This window comes from Homarus americanus, unplaced genomic scaffold (genome assembly GCF_018991925.1).
Source record: "Homarus americanus isolate GMGI-L3 unplaced genomic scaffold, GMGI_Hamer_2.0 scaffold50281, whole genome shotgun sequence".
Classification (NCBI taxonomy): Eukaryota; Metazoa; Arthropoda; class Malacostraca; order Decapoda; family Nephropidae; genus Homarus; species Homarus americanus.
Window position 1 is genome coordinate 1,614,947 of NW_024742338.1, and position 20,228 is coordinate 1,635,174.

At 35.8% G+C, this 20,228-nt stretch overlaps 1 protein-coding gene across 5 annotated transcripts in view; it reads left to right on the forward strand.

Annotated features, from left to right (window-relative positions):
• The window catches only part of LOC121876850, a 242,024-nt gene that overhangs the window by 109,021 nt on the left and 112,775 nt on the right, over positions 1-20,228 (forward strand). For 2 of the 5 annotated variants that reach the window (XM_042382317.1, XM_042382312.1), the window contains 3 exons: positions 4,426-4,581; positions 7,471-7,658; positions 14,356-14,451. In XM_042382317.1, coding sequence (XP_042238251.1) covers positions 4,426-4,581; positions 7,471-7,658; positions 14,356-14,451 — 440 coding nt within the window. Of the gene's footprint in view, positions 1-1,351; positions 1,394-4,425; positions 4,582-7,470; positions 7,659-14,355; positions 14,452-20,228 lie in introns of all 5 variants that reach the window. The other 3 variants (XM_042382314.1, XM_042382313.1, XM_042382315.1) reach the window with 3 other exon arrangements.

The window sequence follows — 20,228 nt, forward strand, 5'->3', positions numbered from 1 at the left end:
TTATCTTATCCTCTTTATTCATTCCCATTCACCACAGCTGAGCACATCTTTTGTCATACAGTTGTCAGAGAAAACAAATTACATTAATTGCAGGGAGAGTTGTGTGTTGGTTTTGGCTGCCTTATGTTGTATTGAGAAAGGTTTGGCTGGTTGGAGAACATTCCCCATCGCTCTAATACACTTCTTGCTCTTCTTTTCACGTCCATTTTCTCCCCTATATCTACTCTGTAACAACATTCCATTATCTGTGTCATGGCTGGTTTCCTCACAACTCACTCACTCCAGATTCATCATGTAGCATTGTATTAGTGCTGTGGAATGAAAGGTTGACTGACCAAATTATCCCAAGGTGGCCCCAGAACCTAATGGGATCCCAGTCTTAATGCTTTTGTTGTGGCCCTTAAAGACTGGAGCTCAGTTGAACAGTCATTATTTAATTCATTATAGTAAGTACTGTACAATGCTGGTTACTTCCTTTTATGTGGGTGATGTATAGGAAAATCAGGCTGGGTGTTAAGCTTCGATGGGTAAGGATAAGTCAAGTTTGAATAGGTTAGATTAACTTGAGTTAGGTTAGATAAAGTTAAGATGGGCCAAATTATGCTGAATTAGATTATGTTTGGATATTTTTTTTTATAACAGTGAAGAGTTAGGCCTTGTGGTGTGTTGGAACAGAGAGAGAGAGAAGTGGATGAAAAGAACAACTCAAGAAGTCAATATAACACTGACCTAATGTTTACTCCACACCAGTCAACACTTCTTACTCTCTGGGATTTTATCATAAGTTTCCCTGTCAAGGTCTCATAGACCCACAACTCTCCCCCCCACCTCATTTACTCGCCTCTTTTCTCCAGTATATTAAGTGGATGTTATTATATTGTCCTTCACTTTCATGTGTGTTGTAAATCAGGATGTTTTATATTAATCTCTCGTGTCTCTTGTAATTAAATGTTTTATTTTCTGAAATCTGCTAATATTTTTAGATCTTTTTTCAAATGTATATTTTTATTTATAATATGAATTGTGTTATCTCTTTTTTAAAATGATGAATTGTATACATTTTTAACACATTATGCCATTGACTTAAAGCAAAACTTTAGATGTGAGGGAAAGATTCATAAATTATATACTGTATAGATATTGTTTTTATTAGGCAGCTGAAAATAGCTCAGACACTCATTAGCACAGTCATTAGAAAAAGCCTCCCTGACCATTAATCAGTAGAATGCTTACACAAACATGAGCCAAGAGAAACTCCTCTAGTGCCCATTGTTGATGTAAGTGTAGAGAATTAGGAGAGAAATCTTCGCTTACAACCATGTTTAAAGTGGCACCCATCCTCATCCCTAAGCTTCCGTAACGGATGAGATTCCATCCCCCCCTCCCGAGGAAGGTAAGACTAGATTTCAACAGGTAGCTTCTTAAACCCATTCCGTCTTTGGTCTTGTGAGGTGTATTGTTAGCATGATGCGATAATAAGTGGCGCTTTGTATGTTATATACTCCTGTAAGTCTTTTAAATAGTTTTGAGGCCACAGTTTCATAGCGTGTCCCGAGATGCTATTATTACTGCTTGATTTTTATGGTAGTTTTATCAGTCATAGTAATTGTTCTTATATGTGTTGGGGAAGTGAAGTGAAGAGGAAGTAAACTATGGTGGTACTGTAGGTGTCTCATCATAACTAAACTGTCCAGAGCTTTGGTGAGAATTTTTTATTTATCATTCAACGATGCCCTCAGACCTTCACACTCAGAACAGACACACAACACAAGGCCAGTCAACAGTACTCTCAGGCTCTCACACTCAGAACAGAAGCACAAGTCATCTCACAATTGTTTTTTGTGACCTGTTGATAATGTGATTCGCCCTCCGAGGCATCAATCCCCGTGTGTCAGTTACTGTATTGGGAAACACATAACTTGTTCTATCTGGTCCAGCAGCCGTGTGTCTGTTTAACATTGCGTCCATTTTCTTGTTCATTATACAGGCATCGGCAGGTTTAGAATGTTGAAGCCTGTGTAGCATTGAAAAATGTATCTACCTGTATCTGTAAAAGGAAAATGTAATAAATAGGACGTGAATGAGCATGTGAAATGAATAACAGTATTGTACATATAATAATAGTAATAGATAGTAGGTAAGGACAGTAGGCATGTGAAGAGGAATTAGCAGCACAGTACAAATAATAATAAGAGACAGTATACTATATAAGTGCTGTAATTAGTACTCTGTACTTAAGTGTAATAATGTGTACAGTAGTTTAATTGGACTGAAACACAAGTTTTAAGCTTGAAATAGGTCAGCAACTTCATTTCTTCTGTAATTTTTATTACAATGTGAGACGGGAATGTGAAATTATGCAAATACTACATGTACAGGTATACTGTAGTGACCAAAAATTATTAATTTACAGGTAGCAATTTTGCATTATTATAGAAATTACTTATGCTAATTTTCTGCTTGTAATTTTCATCTTTCTGGAATTTTTTCGTTCATGGTCTCAATAAGAATTTTGGTATAATTTTTTATTACTGTAGTACTGTATTGTGCAAAGCTTGATGAACAGCAGCAGAAGATAGACTTTTTATCTTCATAATGCAATAATATTAATGAATAATTGTCGTTGGTAACAAGGCAAGGATGTTCTAGTTTCTTGATGCACCATGTTGACAACAGACACAATAAACCAACGTAACATAATCTGATTTAGAAATATATGCAAGTTCATTAGTTTAGGTTAGTTAGTTCAGCCTAGGTTTAGTTGGTTCATTGTGTGTGATGCCAGTAATTGTGTACAGTACCTAGAAATAACATCCTTACCGTTGATAATTCCCCAAATTGGCAGCTTTTAATTATCATGTTCCTTCTCATAGCAAAAGTTAGAAATTTATTGCCATTATTAACAGTCAATTGTGTAGCCCAAATATCACTTCTAAAGAATTACCACAAACAGGACCAGGAAACCATTTTATTTTTTCAGGTAAAGCAAACTAACCAAACCTCTCCTAACCAAAACTTCTTAAGGATATTTAGGTTTTGTCAGGTAAGGTTAGGATCTGGTCAACTGCTTTGACAAAAAGCGGTTTAGCAGTCTTGTTTGTGGTATTTTTTAACATTAGCCATTTGTTACAAGTTAGGTTTTAGTTCTCTCTCTTGCTATTGGTTTATTTGTTAACATTGACTTCATATAGTGGAAGACAGTTGTATAGATTGATGGCTAAACCAACTTAAGAGATCCTTAACACAGATGATACAAGTGTTAAAGTAATAATTGCTAGCATTGAAAAGTACAGTACATGGATGAAACGGTACAGTGGTCAGTGTTTGGAAAAAGAATTACAATACGTACTAATCACAATCACGTAGATCTAAGAAATTACTTTTAGTACTGCGTAGAGAAATACTCAAGGTGTGAATTTACATGGTATTAGATAGAAAATTGTAGATGACGTAATGAATGATGGTGGGTGTGAGGAGTTAGAGTGTGTGGAAGGTCATCATGAGAGGTGTGTCTAAAGTGTGAATTAAAGACTGGGCGATATTTGCTTTTCCCATGTGGTACTTTGAGATGAAATTTAGACAAGAAAAGATAATGTGTCTGATTTTTATTTATAGGATTCAGACTCACAATGTATTAACTAATGATACCAGTGATGTCTGGAAGGTTAGTCTAGGTCTTCATTGGTTATGTTTGGGTAGGAAAGGTGAGGATGAGGTAAAAATGGTGAATTCTTGCTGTTTATAAAGCAAAATAAAGGTAGAATACTGAACCTGTATTAAGTTTGTATTCTGTATTGTGTGTCAACTGAGGACCAACTGCTTTTTTCCTTCTTACACTGTATTGGTCCATGGGGCAAAATACACCAAGTAATTTCATTTCTATGGATTCAATTTTTTGCAGTAGTGGTTTAACATTAACAAGTGGTAATGCTGTAGTTATTTATGTGGTACAAGTGTGTTTAACTACAATAATGTCTCAGTGGTAATTTTTGGTGTCATCAGTCCCTGGAAAATAAGATACTGTTGAAGGTCTTTTTTAAGTAAATGATGGAAAACTACTTTTACTTGTGTCAGAGTTGGTTAGGAAGTTGATATTCTGTTCCTTGATAAAGAATTACTGTATGACATTTAATTTTAATTCAGTATATTGGAGATTTGATTAATTCACAGGTAGGAAAGTATTATACTGTACACTATTGTTTCCTTCTTTATTATTTATCTAGTCCTGACCTGTGGCTGGTGTGGACACTGTACTTGACCTACAGTACGTGTATCAAAAACAAAGTGGTCTTGTTTACCTTTTGTTGTTCTTTTATTTCAGTTGTTCTATGTTTAATTTTATTTATTTTATTTTTTTTTAAGTTTCTCTGTTTATTTATAATTTTTTTCTGTATAATTTTTTTCCTTTGATCCTCACTATTTCAGCTTCCTTCCGCCAACGTCGTAAATCAGGAGATGACATTCTAGCAGCTGCAACTAACAACACCAGCAACGTTGCAAGTGGCCGTCGTAAAGAGGGAGGCCCACAGGGTTTCTTTGACTCCTTCCGGCCACGGTCTAAGTCAGATGCCAGAGCTATATGTAATTAGCCAGTTGTTGCGTTTAGATCATGACACTCTTAACTTCACTGAACCTGGTTTATGGAACTTTGGTCATTAATGTTTATTTAACTAACCTGTCATTAATTGCCGAGGAAGTATGGTATGCATCTTTCACCGCTTCTTGACTGTTTCCTCAGATTGATTTCAGTACTACTAACTACAGCACAGCCATTATTGCAAGCAAGACCTTTACTATTCTTGAGAATGGTACTGTATGTGTAATACTGTACTTTACACGGCTTTCATTTACTGTTGTCATTTCATCATGTGGACAGGAATATTTCAAGACAGGAAAGGTTTATTCTAAAATGCTGAAATTTTTTACTAATCCACCAAGGGAGTGAATTTGTGGTGTTACTTACATATAACACATGCTTGTGGGGTGTCACGTTGCTAACTTATTACATTGTCTGTTATTTATGTTGGGATAAATAAAGCACAGATGGTCCACTTCAGGGTTTGATATTGGAATTTATAATCATGTTGAGATCTGATTACATGTACAGTATCGTAATTTTTGGCCTATAATTTGTATTAGGAAGATTGTACTTATTATACTTGAGACAGATTATGCTTCAGTGTTTTCAAGATAATAACAAACAGTGAACAGTTTTTATCAGTCAAGTAATTGGTTAAATGTGACCCAGTCGTGAATGATCCTCACCTAACATAACTGTGTGAAAGAAAAGATTAAGATTACCATACCCAGGTATTTTCTTTTTATTCAGTTATTTGTGTGAACCAATAATAAGCTAAGGGCAGCACTGTGGAGGTCAGGTCACAGATTCACCTTAATATGGTATGACCTCTTGTAGATCATAGGTGGTGGGGATGTGTGTCAACCACAGTAGAAGTCTGAAATTTTAGACAATTACTGTACTGTACTGTACTGTACTGTAATTAAAAATTTAACTTTGAAGTACAATAGTTGAAGGGACAAATTGATACAGTATTAAAGATAAAATAAATAGGAAAATAGTAATTCAGTTAACATTATTGACAAATTAGGGAATTAAATGGCAAATTACGTTCATTTAATTGTCAGTTTCTTGGGGGTTTGCTCACCACTGAAGAATATGGTGATCAACTTCTGATTCATTACTGACAATGTTTGGTGAGATGAAACAATTGGATGTGATTGAGTCCAAGGTACAGCCATTACTCTGGGCACACTATAGCTTTTCCCATCTGTTGCTTATGGGCCAGAAATTATGATACTGTTATGTGAAAAGTGCATCAAATATCCTTTAACATGTGAGGTTCTTGGTGAACTGGCTTCTGGCTCACCAGGCCTCAGATGCTGGAGGTAGTGAAGTGATGTGTAGCATGTGAGCCAGCTATATGTGTTTGTCGTGTGAGGAGGTGCAATACTGTTTGTAGTTCTTGATTATGTAGACACTTTATGCTACACATTACAGTATATAACTTTATTATGTATAAGTTGTTTGTGTGTGAGTGTAGAGTTGTATATGTGGTAAAAGTAAATTACTTGGTAAATTTCATCAATAAATTTACTTTGGTTTTATTTTTAAATAAAAGGCCACTTGTCACGTTTTACAATAATGTGTAGTTTTGTCTGCTTTACATAATATCTATACTGTACTATACATAGCTTACTCCATGTTGTTTTTATTTTTATTTTATTTAATGTTTTTTACACTCATGACAAAGACCTATTGAGTCTAATACCCAATAAACACCATTTATTATACTCAAAGTTTTAAAGACTTTTTTGTCTAGTTGATCGTGGTTGACTTCTCTCCAGGTGGGAGAATGAAAATGTACTTGTATATGATATCTACTAAGTGATGACTGCATGAGATATTGCCACACTCGGTAATGATAATAATAAACTATTATCAGCATGAAGTGATAATATAATGAATATATTTAGCACTGCATTCTGTTAATTGTTTTGTTAATTGAACGAACTTAACCTGTAGCCTCTCTATTGTAACCAGATGACATTGTGTATGGCATAACCTAACAAAGTACCTTGTCACACTGCACTGCTTACACAACCATGTCATTAGTAAGCGTTTGGGAGATGACATAATGAAACTATTTTGTGTGCATTGGTGACCTACATCTTAACACAATGTTTCAATAATTTCATCATAAGAATTGCATAAAATGTTTGGTTTGGTTATTCTTAAAACTTGTTCATGTTACAATTTCTGTGCTGTCATGTGAGTTCCCTGTTATATCACCATAAAGAGCAGCAGCCATATTGAAGTTAATGAAGATACAACACTTGAAACTCGCCTAAGAACAGAATTAGTATGTAAATGATGCTTAATAAGGCTTTTGGTCAGAGAGTTATTCAGTCAGCTTGACGACACAAGATATCTCAAACCAACCTAACTTAACCACTTGCAGCCTAACTTAACCTAACCCAGCTTTGGTAACTTTGTATAATCCAAGTTAGGTCTGGTATGTTTGGTTGTGATCAGAAAAGTTTTGATGTTGTATCTTCTTATCCCCGATGGCTAGTTCCTGTGGGAAAATAACACAGAATCATCAGAGTTTTCAAAGTAGTTTAGCATTATCATGTAACTTCTATTGCTGTTGAAGCTGTTGAATTTCTACACATATAGAAATATTGAACATTTGTGTTAAGATAAAAATAGAACAAAATGTGGTTTTTCCATTAATACAGATTAACAAATCTTCTTTTTTTTTTAAGCTATTATTTTGTTATAAAATTCATGAATACTGAATTATTCACTCATATGATATTAAAAATGAATGAAAATGTATAAATACACTGTACGCTGTATTTACCTAGAATGCACGCATGTTGTCCCGGCCTTCATTGTATGAATACTTATCTTGATTACGGTTAGAGATATTTTTGCTCACCTTCCAGTGGCAGCGAGGCAGAGGCGGAAGTCCGGTGACGATGTGCTTAATACAGCTGCCAAGGAAAAGGAGAAGAAGAAGGAGACTTCCCCAGGGTTTTTCGATTACATCGGCAGACGACCGCGCTCCAAGTCTGATGCCTCGCGTGTTGGAAAGAAAACTAATATCATTACGTCAATGAAAAACGCAGTCCAGGTGAGTTGTTCCATTTCTTTTGTTCTAATTTTACTTAATACTGGCAGTGTGTTGTGGTAATAGTTGATGCTTGTAACAGTACTGCTTAGTTTTGAGGAAAGATGTCAGACATTTTTATTACCCTGAAATTATTATATTGTACTGAATAAAACAGGAAAATGGTTTCAAGATAAAGGTAAAAAAAAATATAAATGATTGATCATGTTAACATAGAAAAGGTGTTGCATATTGTGTGTTTTATGTATTACAAGAAGTTGGAAAAGAAATGTAAAATGAGATCATGAGGAATAAGGAATGAATTTAAACTCTTAGATACATGAGGACAAAGGATGTATTATATTGTACTGAACAGATATTAAAAGGTTGAGAACAGAGAGTAAAGGAAAGAAGAATGTAAGGGTTGTAACATATTGAAGATGCTGAAGTGCTGATTTTGAAGCTAACAAATGTTACGATATGAATGTGATGAAAATATGAAGCCTTGGTCTTCAGGGAGGCGGTGATGTGCACGAGGTAGGAGAGAAAGTTGAAGGGGAAAATGGATGTGAAGAGATAATAAACACATTAGAAAGGAGAATGATGGGATTGTGAGTAAGTATATGTGATTATTATTGTTTGTCTTAAGTATTTCCTGTTGCCTCCGATACAGTACTTGTCCTATGCTGTTCAACTCTTTTCATTACCAACCCTTGCCCACATCCTGAACAAATGTGGGAGAGGAGTAATGATGTTAAATAGAAAGTATAGAAACGCATGCGAGGAGAGCAGGTGACTGGAAATTTTTATAAAAGAAGGGAGGTTTATGATGCTTCACAAGTGTGTGTGTGTGTGTGTGTGTGTGTGTGTGTGTGTGTGTGTGTGTGTGTGTGTGTGTTTTTTGACCTGAAATACTGTACAGTAATGGTATAATGGTTAGGGGCTGGAGGAGTTAATGTAAAGTCAATAAAGGATGGAATTTAGTTTGTGTATTAGATGGGTGTTAACGGAGAGTATTAAAAGGATCTTGTTAGGTTTTGAAAGAAAGTGGTGTACCTAACAAGCTTATGGAGGGGTGTGGGTGGGCTGTGAGGATGATCATTTACAAAGTATTAAAAAAAAAAAATAACAGATACAAAGGAAGTACTACATGATACACACATTCAGATGGCCTATTGTATATGATTGAGAGAAAGACCAGTAGAAATCAGGAAGAGCTTTTGTTGTGGAAGAAGGATTTTATTATGAGAAACAGGGTTATAAATGATTAGTTTTGGCTCGAATATGGGGCAGATTAGGATGTACAGTGTAACAGTATCAATTTGATACGAGCGATGGAATAATGAGAGATGTTTCATTAATATAAGTTAAGGAGTAGTCTAGTAAGATTAGATAAAAGCAAAAGGGATTGGACAATGATGTTACTGTGTTCAGATGATACTCTGTTGGTGAGTGAGAAAGGTGAACTCATGAGGATTGTGGAAGAGGACGTATATTGAGGTAAAGATAAATTGATTGTTGTTTGGTTTTTTCAAGAGGTGGGTCAGAGTGTAGGATACAGCTAGAATGAGAGAATTTGGTGAGGTTCCAGCGTTTCAGTTATCAGGATGTCAAGAAGCAACTGACAGTAATGTAATAATTGGCAGTTTATAAGGTTCTCTCCTGCCACTCTATCCTGGTTGGCTTGAATCTCACATGCCACATCTGAAGTCAATGAAGACGAGACTCAGGTTGTCAGGTTCCATTTTATGATAGGCTTATTCTTCCTTATGGTACAATAATGATGCACCAACTCCTTGTACAGCTTGATTGTTTCACTGTTCTTGTAACTCGTATTGATGACATTGATGAGGTTTGCTAAAGACGTCAACATAACCTTGGTCATGCTAGCTTGATAGCTTTACAGGTACAATTCACCCACAAAACTCCTGTTGTCGCTCATCCTGAACCACAACCCCCGAGATTCAGACTCGTGAATCTGAAGCATTTATGGACAGAATAATGCATCAGTCTCTACTGCTTTGGTTTCATGAGTCTGAGTCTTATGGTTCGTAGTTTAGGAGGAGAGGCAACAGGACTTTTGTGGTTGACTGTACCACTGAAGAACAATCACACATTTCTCTTCTTTATCCTTCCTCAGTCATAAGATGGGGCATTACAACCTCAGTCCATTCATTTCAGGCCTGCTGTGGAATTATGGAGAGAGGAAATTGTTAGGAGTGATATATGAGAGAATTATCTAGGATAGAAAGAATGATTGTCTGAGAAGATGATGGATGAGTGACTAGAATGTTTGACAAGGTGATAGATGAGAGCTTAGAATAGTCAGATTGAAGTAATAAATGACAAGAGGATGAAAGAGAAAGTACATAAACGAAATGAAAAGGATCAGATGAGGAGAATCAAGACTGAGGGGTAAGAATAGAGTGAGAGATCATAAAACAAGATGGACGTTAGTTGGGGGGGTGTTCAAGTACAGAAATTCTTATACAGTCAACCCTCGCTTTACGCGGTCCCACTTTACGCGTTTCCACGTTTACGCGGTACCCTGCCGAAACCGGAATGCTCACTTTCCGCGGTGTGTGTACCCTTTTACGCGGAGAGCGGCGCGAGCAGGGTGCGCACAAGGTCGCCCAGTCATCAAAACATTACCGAGTTCTTCACCCGCCACCCACCACAGCCGGCCCAAGTCAGTGATAGTGATAATGATAGTGAGGATATGGACTTATATGGACTTTGAGGGGTTTGACAAAGAGGCCCTGCAAGCCTCTGTGGTGGATAGTGATACAATTGATACAAGTGATTCAGGTGAGGGCCAATAATCTGCCCTCTGCCTCGGAACCAACCCCCATCCCCGTGTGCCCAGCCATCTTTTCTACTAATGTAAGTGTTAAAAACCTAATATTATTGATATTTCTCTTAATTATTAATTGTGTGTGCATACCATCATAAAATTAAGAAGTTATTTTTACTACAACGTAGGTATTGTGTCTGAAAAAGTGGAGTTTGGGGGTCGGCCCGGTCTCTATTTCAATTAATCCCATATGTTATGTTGTTCACTTTACGCGTTTCTCACTTTACGTGGGCCGCCGTGGGTTGAATTAACCGCGTAAAGTGAGGGTTCACTGTACCAGATTTTGCATAGATTGTAGAAAAGGATTTAATACAAATAAAAGGCTTGACTCATTTAAAAAGAAAACATTAGAACAAGTACTGATCATTCTTAATATTAAAAACTGAACTGTTTTGAAAATCTTGGTTAAACTGTTAAACTTATTTAGAAAAATATGTTATGGTTTTCTGGTAATAAGTCAAGTGAAAAGGTAAACAGTATTATCAGACTACAGTGGACTAATTAATAAGGATTATCAAGCCAACCTCTGTCTTTATTGTTTGTACATTAATATAAGCTCCCAGGAAGAGTTGTAACACCATAAACAGCTGCCAGGAGGCAGACAGATTCCTAACAAAAGCTGGTACAGTATAAAGTGACTAATTCTTTTGGTGAACTTGACAAGTAAAATCTGTGTTGCACAACATTATGACCACTGTCTTGGAGGAATACATGGGAAAGTAGGCCCCTCTGGGTAGGTCTGCATGTTACAACACAGAGTAAATATACTGTATATATAACTGGTATGGCAACTCAACTCTAATTGCATCCCTCACGTCAAATTTGGTTCTGTAACTGCAAAGGATGAAGCTTGTTCAGCAGGTGATGAGTATTTCATGGCATTATATCATATTGCAAAATTTTATGCTTAATTTTACAGTTTTCATTGTATGTCTGATTTAACTTTGCATTATTTCAATCTGGTGATATGATTATTAAACCGTGTAACACCGTGTAACTGGGTCATATAATGTGGTAACAGGAAACAACATTTACCTCCCAGAACACTGCCCCACTTATGAGTCATTTGTCATGACTGCATCAAAATACACTTGGCATAAACAGAATCATTAAAACTAACTTTGCCATCAGTCAAGATTACTGTGAACTAGAGAATGTAAGTATGAAAATCCTTAAACAAAGCAGGTTCTCGAAAGTACCTAATGTGACATACAATGATACATTATTATTACAATACAGTATTCCCAAACTACATACTGTAACTATCCTTGAAGGGGAGTATTTATGGCTTCCTTGAATATAAAATAAAATATATAGAAAAAGCCAGTCTCCTGAGAGTGTCTGAACCATAAGAGGGAACACTTGTCTCACTCACCCACCCATCCCAGGAAAGAGGTGGAACTATGAGGTGTTGTATGGGAGGGAGATGGACGTACAGTACAGGGTCAGCGGTGTGTGTACGTGATCATAACAAAATAACACAGCTTGTTATTTTTTAACTAAAAATAGTTAGACTATGTTGCAAATACTTCCAGATGTGTGTTGCAATCACACTGAGACAAAAGCAATTTATTTTGGTGTTTGTTATACCATAAACCTATTACTAGTCTGAAATCCCCAAAGAAACACTAGAATTTGTAACAGGAAAGAAGATATTAAAGGTGATAGGTTCATCAGTTATCATAAACTTCATCCCCAAAAAGAAGAAAATTTTTACCTTGGCTGATTAATTAGCCCTATGCCTACCTTTCCTGGCTCATATGCTGACCACCATTTTCAAAGTAAGGTTTTCCTTGCTTTTCTTTCCATCAGGTCCTACCTCAAGTAGCACTGCTGGTCATGTGATTCTGTTCACCAGTCCACAGGGTAACACCTGGTCACTCACTCATACAGTGTTGTAGGCCTCCTGTGCTTATATGGTTTACTCTCATCATGCAGAGTGGCCCTGTATGGTCAGTGACCAATTTGACAGTCAATCTCCTTTAAACAAATGCACTAAAGCTCCATTGGACAGCCTCTAAGACCATGGAGAAAAGGAGTCCAACTTTTTCTTTTATTCAGTTGTTAGAAAAGGTGGATATTATGATGGTGCTTGGATTAAGGTACAAGAGGTAACTTAGGTCATGTTGTGTACATGAAGAGCTTCTATCTACCTGTTTTCTCTGCTGCTTTCTCACTCTTCTGTGGAGTGGGTTAAAGAGTACTGGAACCTCTTGAGAGAGGGTAGAAATAATAGAGAAAATTGATGCAACGAATGTAGAAAACAGGAAGTTAGGGCCACGATAACAGATAGAAACATCATCACAAACTGTCAATCATCACAAACTGTCATTTATTTGTGTTCTCAACTTGCTTATGCAGTATCCTCAGGGTATTTGTGTCCTCCATGTTAATCTCAAAACCCTTATATCTGTCCATTGTGTAAACTATTTTGAGATGCTGCAGGTTCTTTAAGATCTTAGAGGTCAGCCTGAGGTGTTTAATTGAAAACTGGATTATCTGTGTGTTGCCATGCATAACCTTGATTAAAAGAGACAGACAGTAAAAACTATTATCTGCACTGTACCACATGAACAAACTGTTAGTCCTCTATACTGATGGAATTAACTGGGAAATAAATACTTTGACCTTTACTGATATACTGTACCAACAAATTGCACTCTACTATATACTGTACCAACAACCAGAAAATAAAAACATGACAGTTTATTACAATACCAACTAATTTTAACGAGACTATAAATGTATCAAAAGCCACCTGGATACATGTCACTGATTCTCCATCCTTTGAGGACTGAGGTAATACCTCCACCTCCTACAGTTGAGAATGAAGTGATGTTGATTGATACAAATAACCACATCCCTTTGAAGCTGACCTATACACACTGATCAACCACTGAGGTCAGAGAAAGACTCACAGACAGACAGACCAATGGGCAGAGGCAAATGTATTATATGTTCTGTGATGATATAAATAATCGGCATAGGTCAGTGACACACAAGGTTGGTGTTGCTGCTTATGACTTTATGTCACTGAAAAAAAAATGGTTTTTGGAACAGAAAAGATGTTGTTCATCTCCAGGTGAACATGAAATATTACAGGTACAGTACTTGTTCTGTCAGGGAGTGTTGACAGTACACCTTCAATAGATGTAGTTGTTTAGAGAACTATGTAGTGACAGGTGATGCATTGTTTTGCTGTAGAAAATGTAGAGGCAAAAACATGAACATCTGGTATGTTGCTTTAGGAAAGTTATTAAATAAATAGTTTGAAATAGAATTGATTGATTTATTAGATCCTATATATTATCTAATGCTAGAAGGTGTTGACAATTATTCATGTTATATTGATGTACATAAAGTTATTGCATGTTTTTTTTATTATTCCTAGATGTTATCTATTTAAAATAATTTCCCTTTTTTATTATACAGTACTGTATATGTTGTTTCACTGATTATTCCTTTTAGGTTATGCACTATATATAGTTGTTGTTATCATAAAGCAATGTCTAATATAATTATTTTTACGTGTATTGGAGGGTGAAGGTAAAGGTAGTATCAACTGTGGTTAAGATACAGTTCCTAATTTGATGTCTAAATGGTCAGTTCCTTATGAATGTTTTCTACCATGAACCTAGATCCCATTTATTGACTGAGTGCATCAGGAGTTCCTGGGTGTACCAGTGAATTATACTAAATGTGTATATTAATTTTTATCGATGGAATATATGTACCAAGATCTTCTATTCACAAGGCTTTGAGAATTACATGTAGATACTGTAGTGTCTCCTGAATGCAATCATTGCTAAGCCTGCATGGCTGCTAACCAAACATCCATGCATCTCTTCATCCCTATGCACCTTAAAGAACTGGAGTGATGAGAAGGAGCGTAGGAGGAGGGAGCGTGAGGCTCAGCGGCGGGAGAGGCAGTTGATGCTGGGTCGCTTCTCCATGTCGTGTCAGGTTAGGTCACTGTGGTATCAGGACTTGTAGGTACAAGTTCAGGTGGTGTGCTGAGGCATACTCTGTTTCTGCTTAGCTTTGCTTTATCTCTTAAGTATAATAATTGGAGGAAGAATATTGTTGTTAATCAAAATTTGATAGAAAGTCATTACAAAAAACATTTGGCTTTTTTCATAAATTTCATCCAGAAAGATTCAGAGACATTGAGAGTAAGGAGAGTGTGCCTCTGGAGGTTCTCCCCTCCCTTCTAATTATTGAAATTATATCACTCAAGCTTTTGTGTTTTTGTGACTCACTGTGTGTATCAGCCCTTTGCTGTGTGCAAAGTATGTTTTATACAGTAATACTGGTAACCTTGATCAGTGATCTCTGCCTTGGTTAATACAGAAAATGCATTGAGTAGAGCATTCAACTGTAATGTATGGCAGTTTTTCAATGTATGCTTAATATTCTCTTGGCTTAGTATATTTTGAGTAGTTTTAAGATATTATAAGTCATTGTTAAAGTCATATTCTAAAGATTTTCAGTATTATTCTAAGAAGTGTGTTCACTCTAAACTTCTCTATGTATGTATATAAACTTGTAACTGTACTCTTGAGTGCTATAATCTTTTTCTCTTTTATTCAGTCTTTTCAATAAACTTTTAAATTCTCAACAGTTATATTATCATTTCATTTTATTTCACTTTATTAATTCATAAGAACAGTACAGTTACAGGTGTAAATACAAGTAAAGGTACAGAGGTTTGACTTTGGTAACAGTGTTATACAATACTGTACTCACAAAGTTTCTCAAGTCATTATCCCATAAGTAATGCCTGTATGCACAGTCTGAGAATTCCTTCCTTACCTTCACTAGCCTCTGTTGTTATAGTTCCACGTTACTCCACACCTGTAAATGCCTCTCTTCGGATCTTTAGCACGAACTATTACATTTATATTTTATTTCCTGTGGCAATACTCCGTCCAAACACCCCAGTCTTCATACATCAGTATATTTTTCTCTATTCACAAACGTTTTTAGCATGTTTATTTCATCCCATTATTTATCATCATCTCCGTAATCATATCTTGTGACCAAACACCTGTCCCAGGCAACTTGAGTAATGTATCACTCAGCCTGTGGGGTTGAACACCAGTTAACCACTTAAAAGGGATATTTAGAAATAAAAGTCATCATATGAAGTAGATGACGAGTCAGGACATCATAATTGATAGTTTTCACTACACCTGCTGTTTGGCTTGGTCATAAACTGTCATTTCAGGTTTCAAATGTTAGTGTCAATCACCTCTCTGTGCTGTTTGGATGTCTTGGATGACATCTTATTTCCAAGTCTTATTTCTAAAGAACTCTTTTCTTGAACTTAGTTATGATGGCAAGACTTAGCTCATTAAAAAATTCCCTGCCACAAATGTTGTGCAGTTAACATGGTTTTCCACCACTGTGAGTCACCTGGACAGTCTTGGTTGTAGAAATGGATATCAGGATCAGTCCTCCATTTCTCTGTCTCATACTCTTTTCAAATCTTCCTTTTACTTTATCTTCGTTCATATTTCTCCAGCCACCTCATAACTCTATCTTTCATTTTATTGGTGTTGTGGACAAAGGAAGGCAGCCATCCATGCACTCGCCTACCACAGTTCCTAGAGAGTCACCCACCATGGTGCTCCCATAAACAACTTTACTCACTCCCACAACTTTGGTCCACATCAGATTTTCAAAGTGATGAGGTTGTTTAAGGCTTTCATCTACTAATGTCACAAAGATTTGATGACAATCCATCTTTGATATTGTATACTTCCCTCATGTCATTTTCTGAAATGGTCCCTCTTATTAGAAAAATACTTTTATTCATCTGGGTATTTCATTTTCATCCCCATTCAGTTCTTCATTCATAATTCATAAACCATTTTCACCAGTCTTAAAGTTTTCACAAACTTTTCCTCATTCATACGGTGTATTTATTACCATTGTCTCCAATCTTTTGAAATCGTTTACACCATTGTCCTGGCTCCAACCATGTTGTCTCACTGTATCCTCAAAACTTTCACCTTCTGTCTCATCTTGTAATACTGTATATTCATACTGTACTCTAGTGTACATTAATTATTATAAAAAACTTTTAGCACTTTCACATTCTGATAATTTTTTCCCTTCCTTCCACATCTGTTGTACTTCTTAAACTGCTTCTCACACACACACACACACACACCCTGAAATATTGTGTGCATGTCATGTACCCCGTCATGCCGTAAATACTTTCCAGCCACTCAACCTTGAGTTAATGTTTTCACAACTCCTTGGTGCTTAAATTTGTTTTAATATTTGTATTTTAAGCATTACTGTATTTTACCCTTTACCAAATTGTATTATGGTCTTAAAAATTTACTGTTATTGTTTCATAGAATATGAATTTATTTTGAATGATGTACTGTATTAAGTATGTGTGGCAGAGCAGGAAGAGGATTGAAAGTCAGAGGAGCATGGTGGAGCAAGGAAGTCAGAAGGGGTGTTATTGAATACAATGAGCACAGAGGATACAACATTTAGTATTTGAAGAAAAGTAAAAAATGAGATAGCCAATCAACCGTCATGCTCTGAAGAAGTAACTGATAAATAGAATGAAAATTTTATGATTTTATGAGAGAAACTAGAATATCAGCTGTAGAATAACTCATAAGGTTCTAGACTTTCAGTACAGTGCATGAGATTAAAGTTAAACAGAGAACCAGGTATTCTATCAAGTCATAAGCCTGTACACAGATCTGGGAGATTAGAGATGAAAGTGGGAATGAGAGGACGTCTTGATTGATCAGACAGGATATGAGGAAAGAGTGTAAAAAGGTAGAACAGTAAGTCGTGTGAAGTACAGTACAGTACAGTAGGTCAGACAATAGTGATAATACTGAAGGGAAGCTGTGTATAGTATTGGGATTTTCATGGGTATGTCTTAAGAGCATGGAAGGAATTTGCTACATGCTGTAGTAGATTAGGAAAGCAATACAAGAAGTGAAATAATATAAGACTTATGGAATAGATCACTCAGCTGGGATAATTTTGAAGGAAATGCACGAAGTGGTGCTCTTGTGGAGTGTATAAAAGTATGAATAAAAGTGTGATACTGTTTACCAATTAACTCAGTTAACTAAATTCCCCTTTTTGCAAATACATTGTTTTTAGAATACAGTACAGTATATGTAATGACTGAGAATATATATGAGGTGAGTTGTAGTGTAATATAGAACTTAAGAAATGAAGTGTTGTTGCTAGGAGAGATGTTTAAAGAGAATAATTAATAGTGTACAGTACTATGGGTGTGTGGGTCAGATCTTCAGGAAAACTGATTGCTGTATTTTACAAATTTGATATAGAAATCATTAAACAGTCAGATGTGTGTTTATTATATACTGTATCTAGCTTTCTTAGCTGAGAAAATATTGGATGATAATGCCATGTAATGTTTTATATATCTCATAAATGTGTTTGTAAAAGTTGATAGGGAAATAATGTAAATTAAGTTAAGAATTTTTTGTGTGGGAGGAAAACTAGTAGAGGTACTGAGAGATATCGACAAGAAAGCTTTATTGTTTTAGAAGTACATAACAGAATTTAGTGAATTAGGTAAAGGTAAAGTTAAATGGAGACAAGGATACATAATATTGTGTTGATTATCTGGTATCTATGTTCATTGTGTCATGGCATATATAGAGAATAATAATAGTGCTAAGGATAATTTTGTATGTACAGTATATGATAAAACCAGTAGCTGAAGTTTGGAAAGATTTATGAATAGTGATGGAATTAAATTTAATCCGAATAATAACGACAACCAAGGGACAGTTCATTAAATTTGGACGTGTGGAATATTTTTAGCCATTTTCTTGTCCTTGATACAGTGTTCAGTAGTCATATCACCATGCAGGAAGGACAACACATCATCAGAACTTAGGATTAAAGTTTAAGCATAAAGTTTTTGGTGTACAGTATTAGCATAAGTACAGTACTGGAAAGGTGTGAGGGATGACTTATGTATCCATGTTAACTTTACCTGCACCACTTTATATTTCATGCCATATTACAAAGAAAACATTGAATACTATTGATGTAAGTTTGGATTTCTTTCTTTGACATTCGCAGTTTGTTGAGATCATTGTTAGGTATTCTTCGCAGGTTACGTTCAAGATCTTGATACAGTATTTTATAAACTGGAATTACCATTGATTCTCTTGCAGTTGGAACACCGTAGCTTAAAGATTCTTAGTTAAGGAATCAGATGGGTGAGGTCCAAGTTGCCTTGAGTGTGCTATACTACATATAAATTATGCCTAAGGATCCCTTGTATGTTGCTGTGATGCCTTATAGTGAAAATATTTGACCGAAGTTGTTATGTGAAGTTTGTTCACTGTATATGTTTCACCTGTACTGGATACTTGCAATGTAACCTGACCAATAGTCCATGCATGTACTGTACAGATGATGTGTTAACCTTTCTCCCTCCACCTTGTGTTGGATGTCTGTGTCGGACCTGAGCTTGGGGCACATGTAGAAGATATTTGTCTTAGCCAATGCAATGTGAGAATTGATGCACTGAATTAATTGTAAAATATGTATTGTCTAATTATTGTGGGTAGTTTTGCAGAGAGATGATAATGATGACAGTGTGACCCAAGTTCTTGTCTATTATTGTAGACTGGTAGCATGTTGTGCATGTATATACAGTATATGTATACAGTATGTGATCATAAAGCCTGAGTCATATATGAATGTGTTATTGTGTTATGTATTGATATGTGTCTGATGAAGATATAAGTATGTGTTATATGTCCGTGTGTAGTTAGTTATATGATTTGATATTTACTGTTTGGAATTTGACAGTTATTTGATGTTAACTGAAATATCTGTGGAATATTTTGAAAAGATCTATTTATGTATCGTCACCATCATCATCTTACTACCATTTTCATGCTTGTGTTGGTTAACCATATTTGAATACCTCAAAGAACTGAAAAAATTTTATCATCCCAAAATCATGAAGCCACCAAGAGTCATGTTCAGGAATGATGGTCTGCAGACTCTAGCCTTCCCTCTCCATCCCCTTAAGACTACAGAATCCCTTATAAGCCATTTCATATACTGTAGTGTTAAAGAATGAATGTAGACTGTCTTAAAGATGTGTTTATATCCTATGACTTTTTTCTAAACCAAAATTGTAACCTCCAACTTCCCGGTCCCCCTTCCCCCTCCCCACTCCACCCTGCCCCCTCAAACACCTTAAAGTAGAACAAACATGGTGATTAAAATTTTACCAACACCAGGCCAGACACAGAGAGTTCTCCTCCAACTGGACTTCTGTAAAATGGAATTTTTCATCGACCAGATTTGATTCAGAGGAGCCGTCTGGATGTTTAGTTTCCAGAATGTTCTCGTTTCTTGTTATTTGTAAGAACTTATGGGAATTCTCTCTTATGTTTATCTTAATTTTTATAGTTTGTTAATTTTCCTTTATTTACTTTCCTGTATATACCGTGCTTTACATTATTTCTTCATTCTCTCCTGTAAACCCTTGTGTACAGGGTTCCATTGGAGGTGAATAAAATTGTCTGGTTTTCACCAAGTGAAATATAAAAAATGGCATATCCAAGTGAAAGGGTTAATTATATTTTTAGTAGATTTTATAATTTCCTTAAATTGTTCTCATAATATCTGGTGGTTGCCTAATTAAAATCTGGAGAATTGCTCAGGTACCTGGAAAATGTTCAGGTTAATGAAACTTTTGT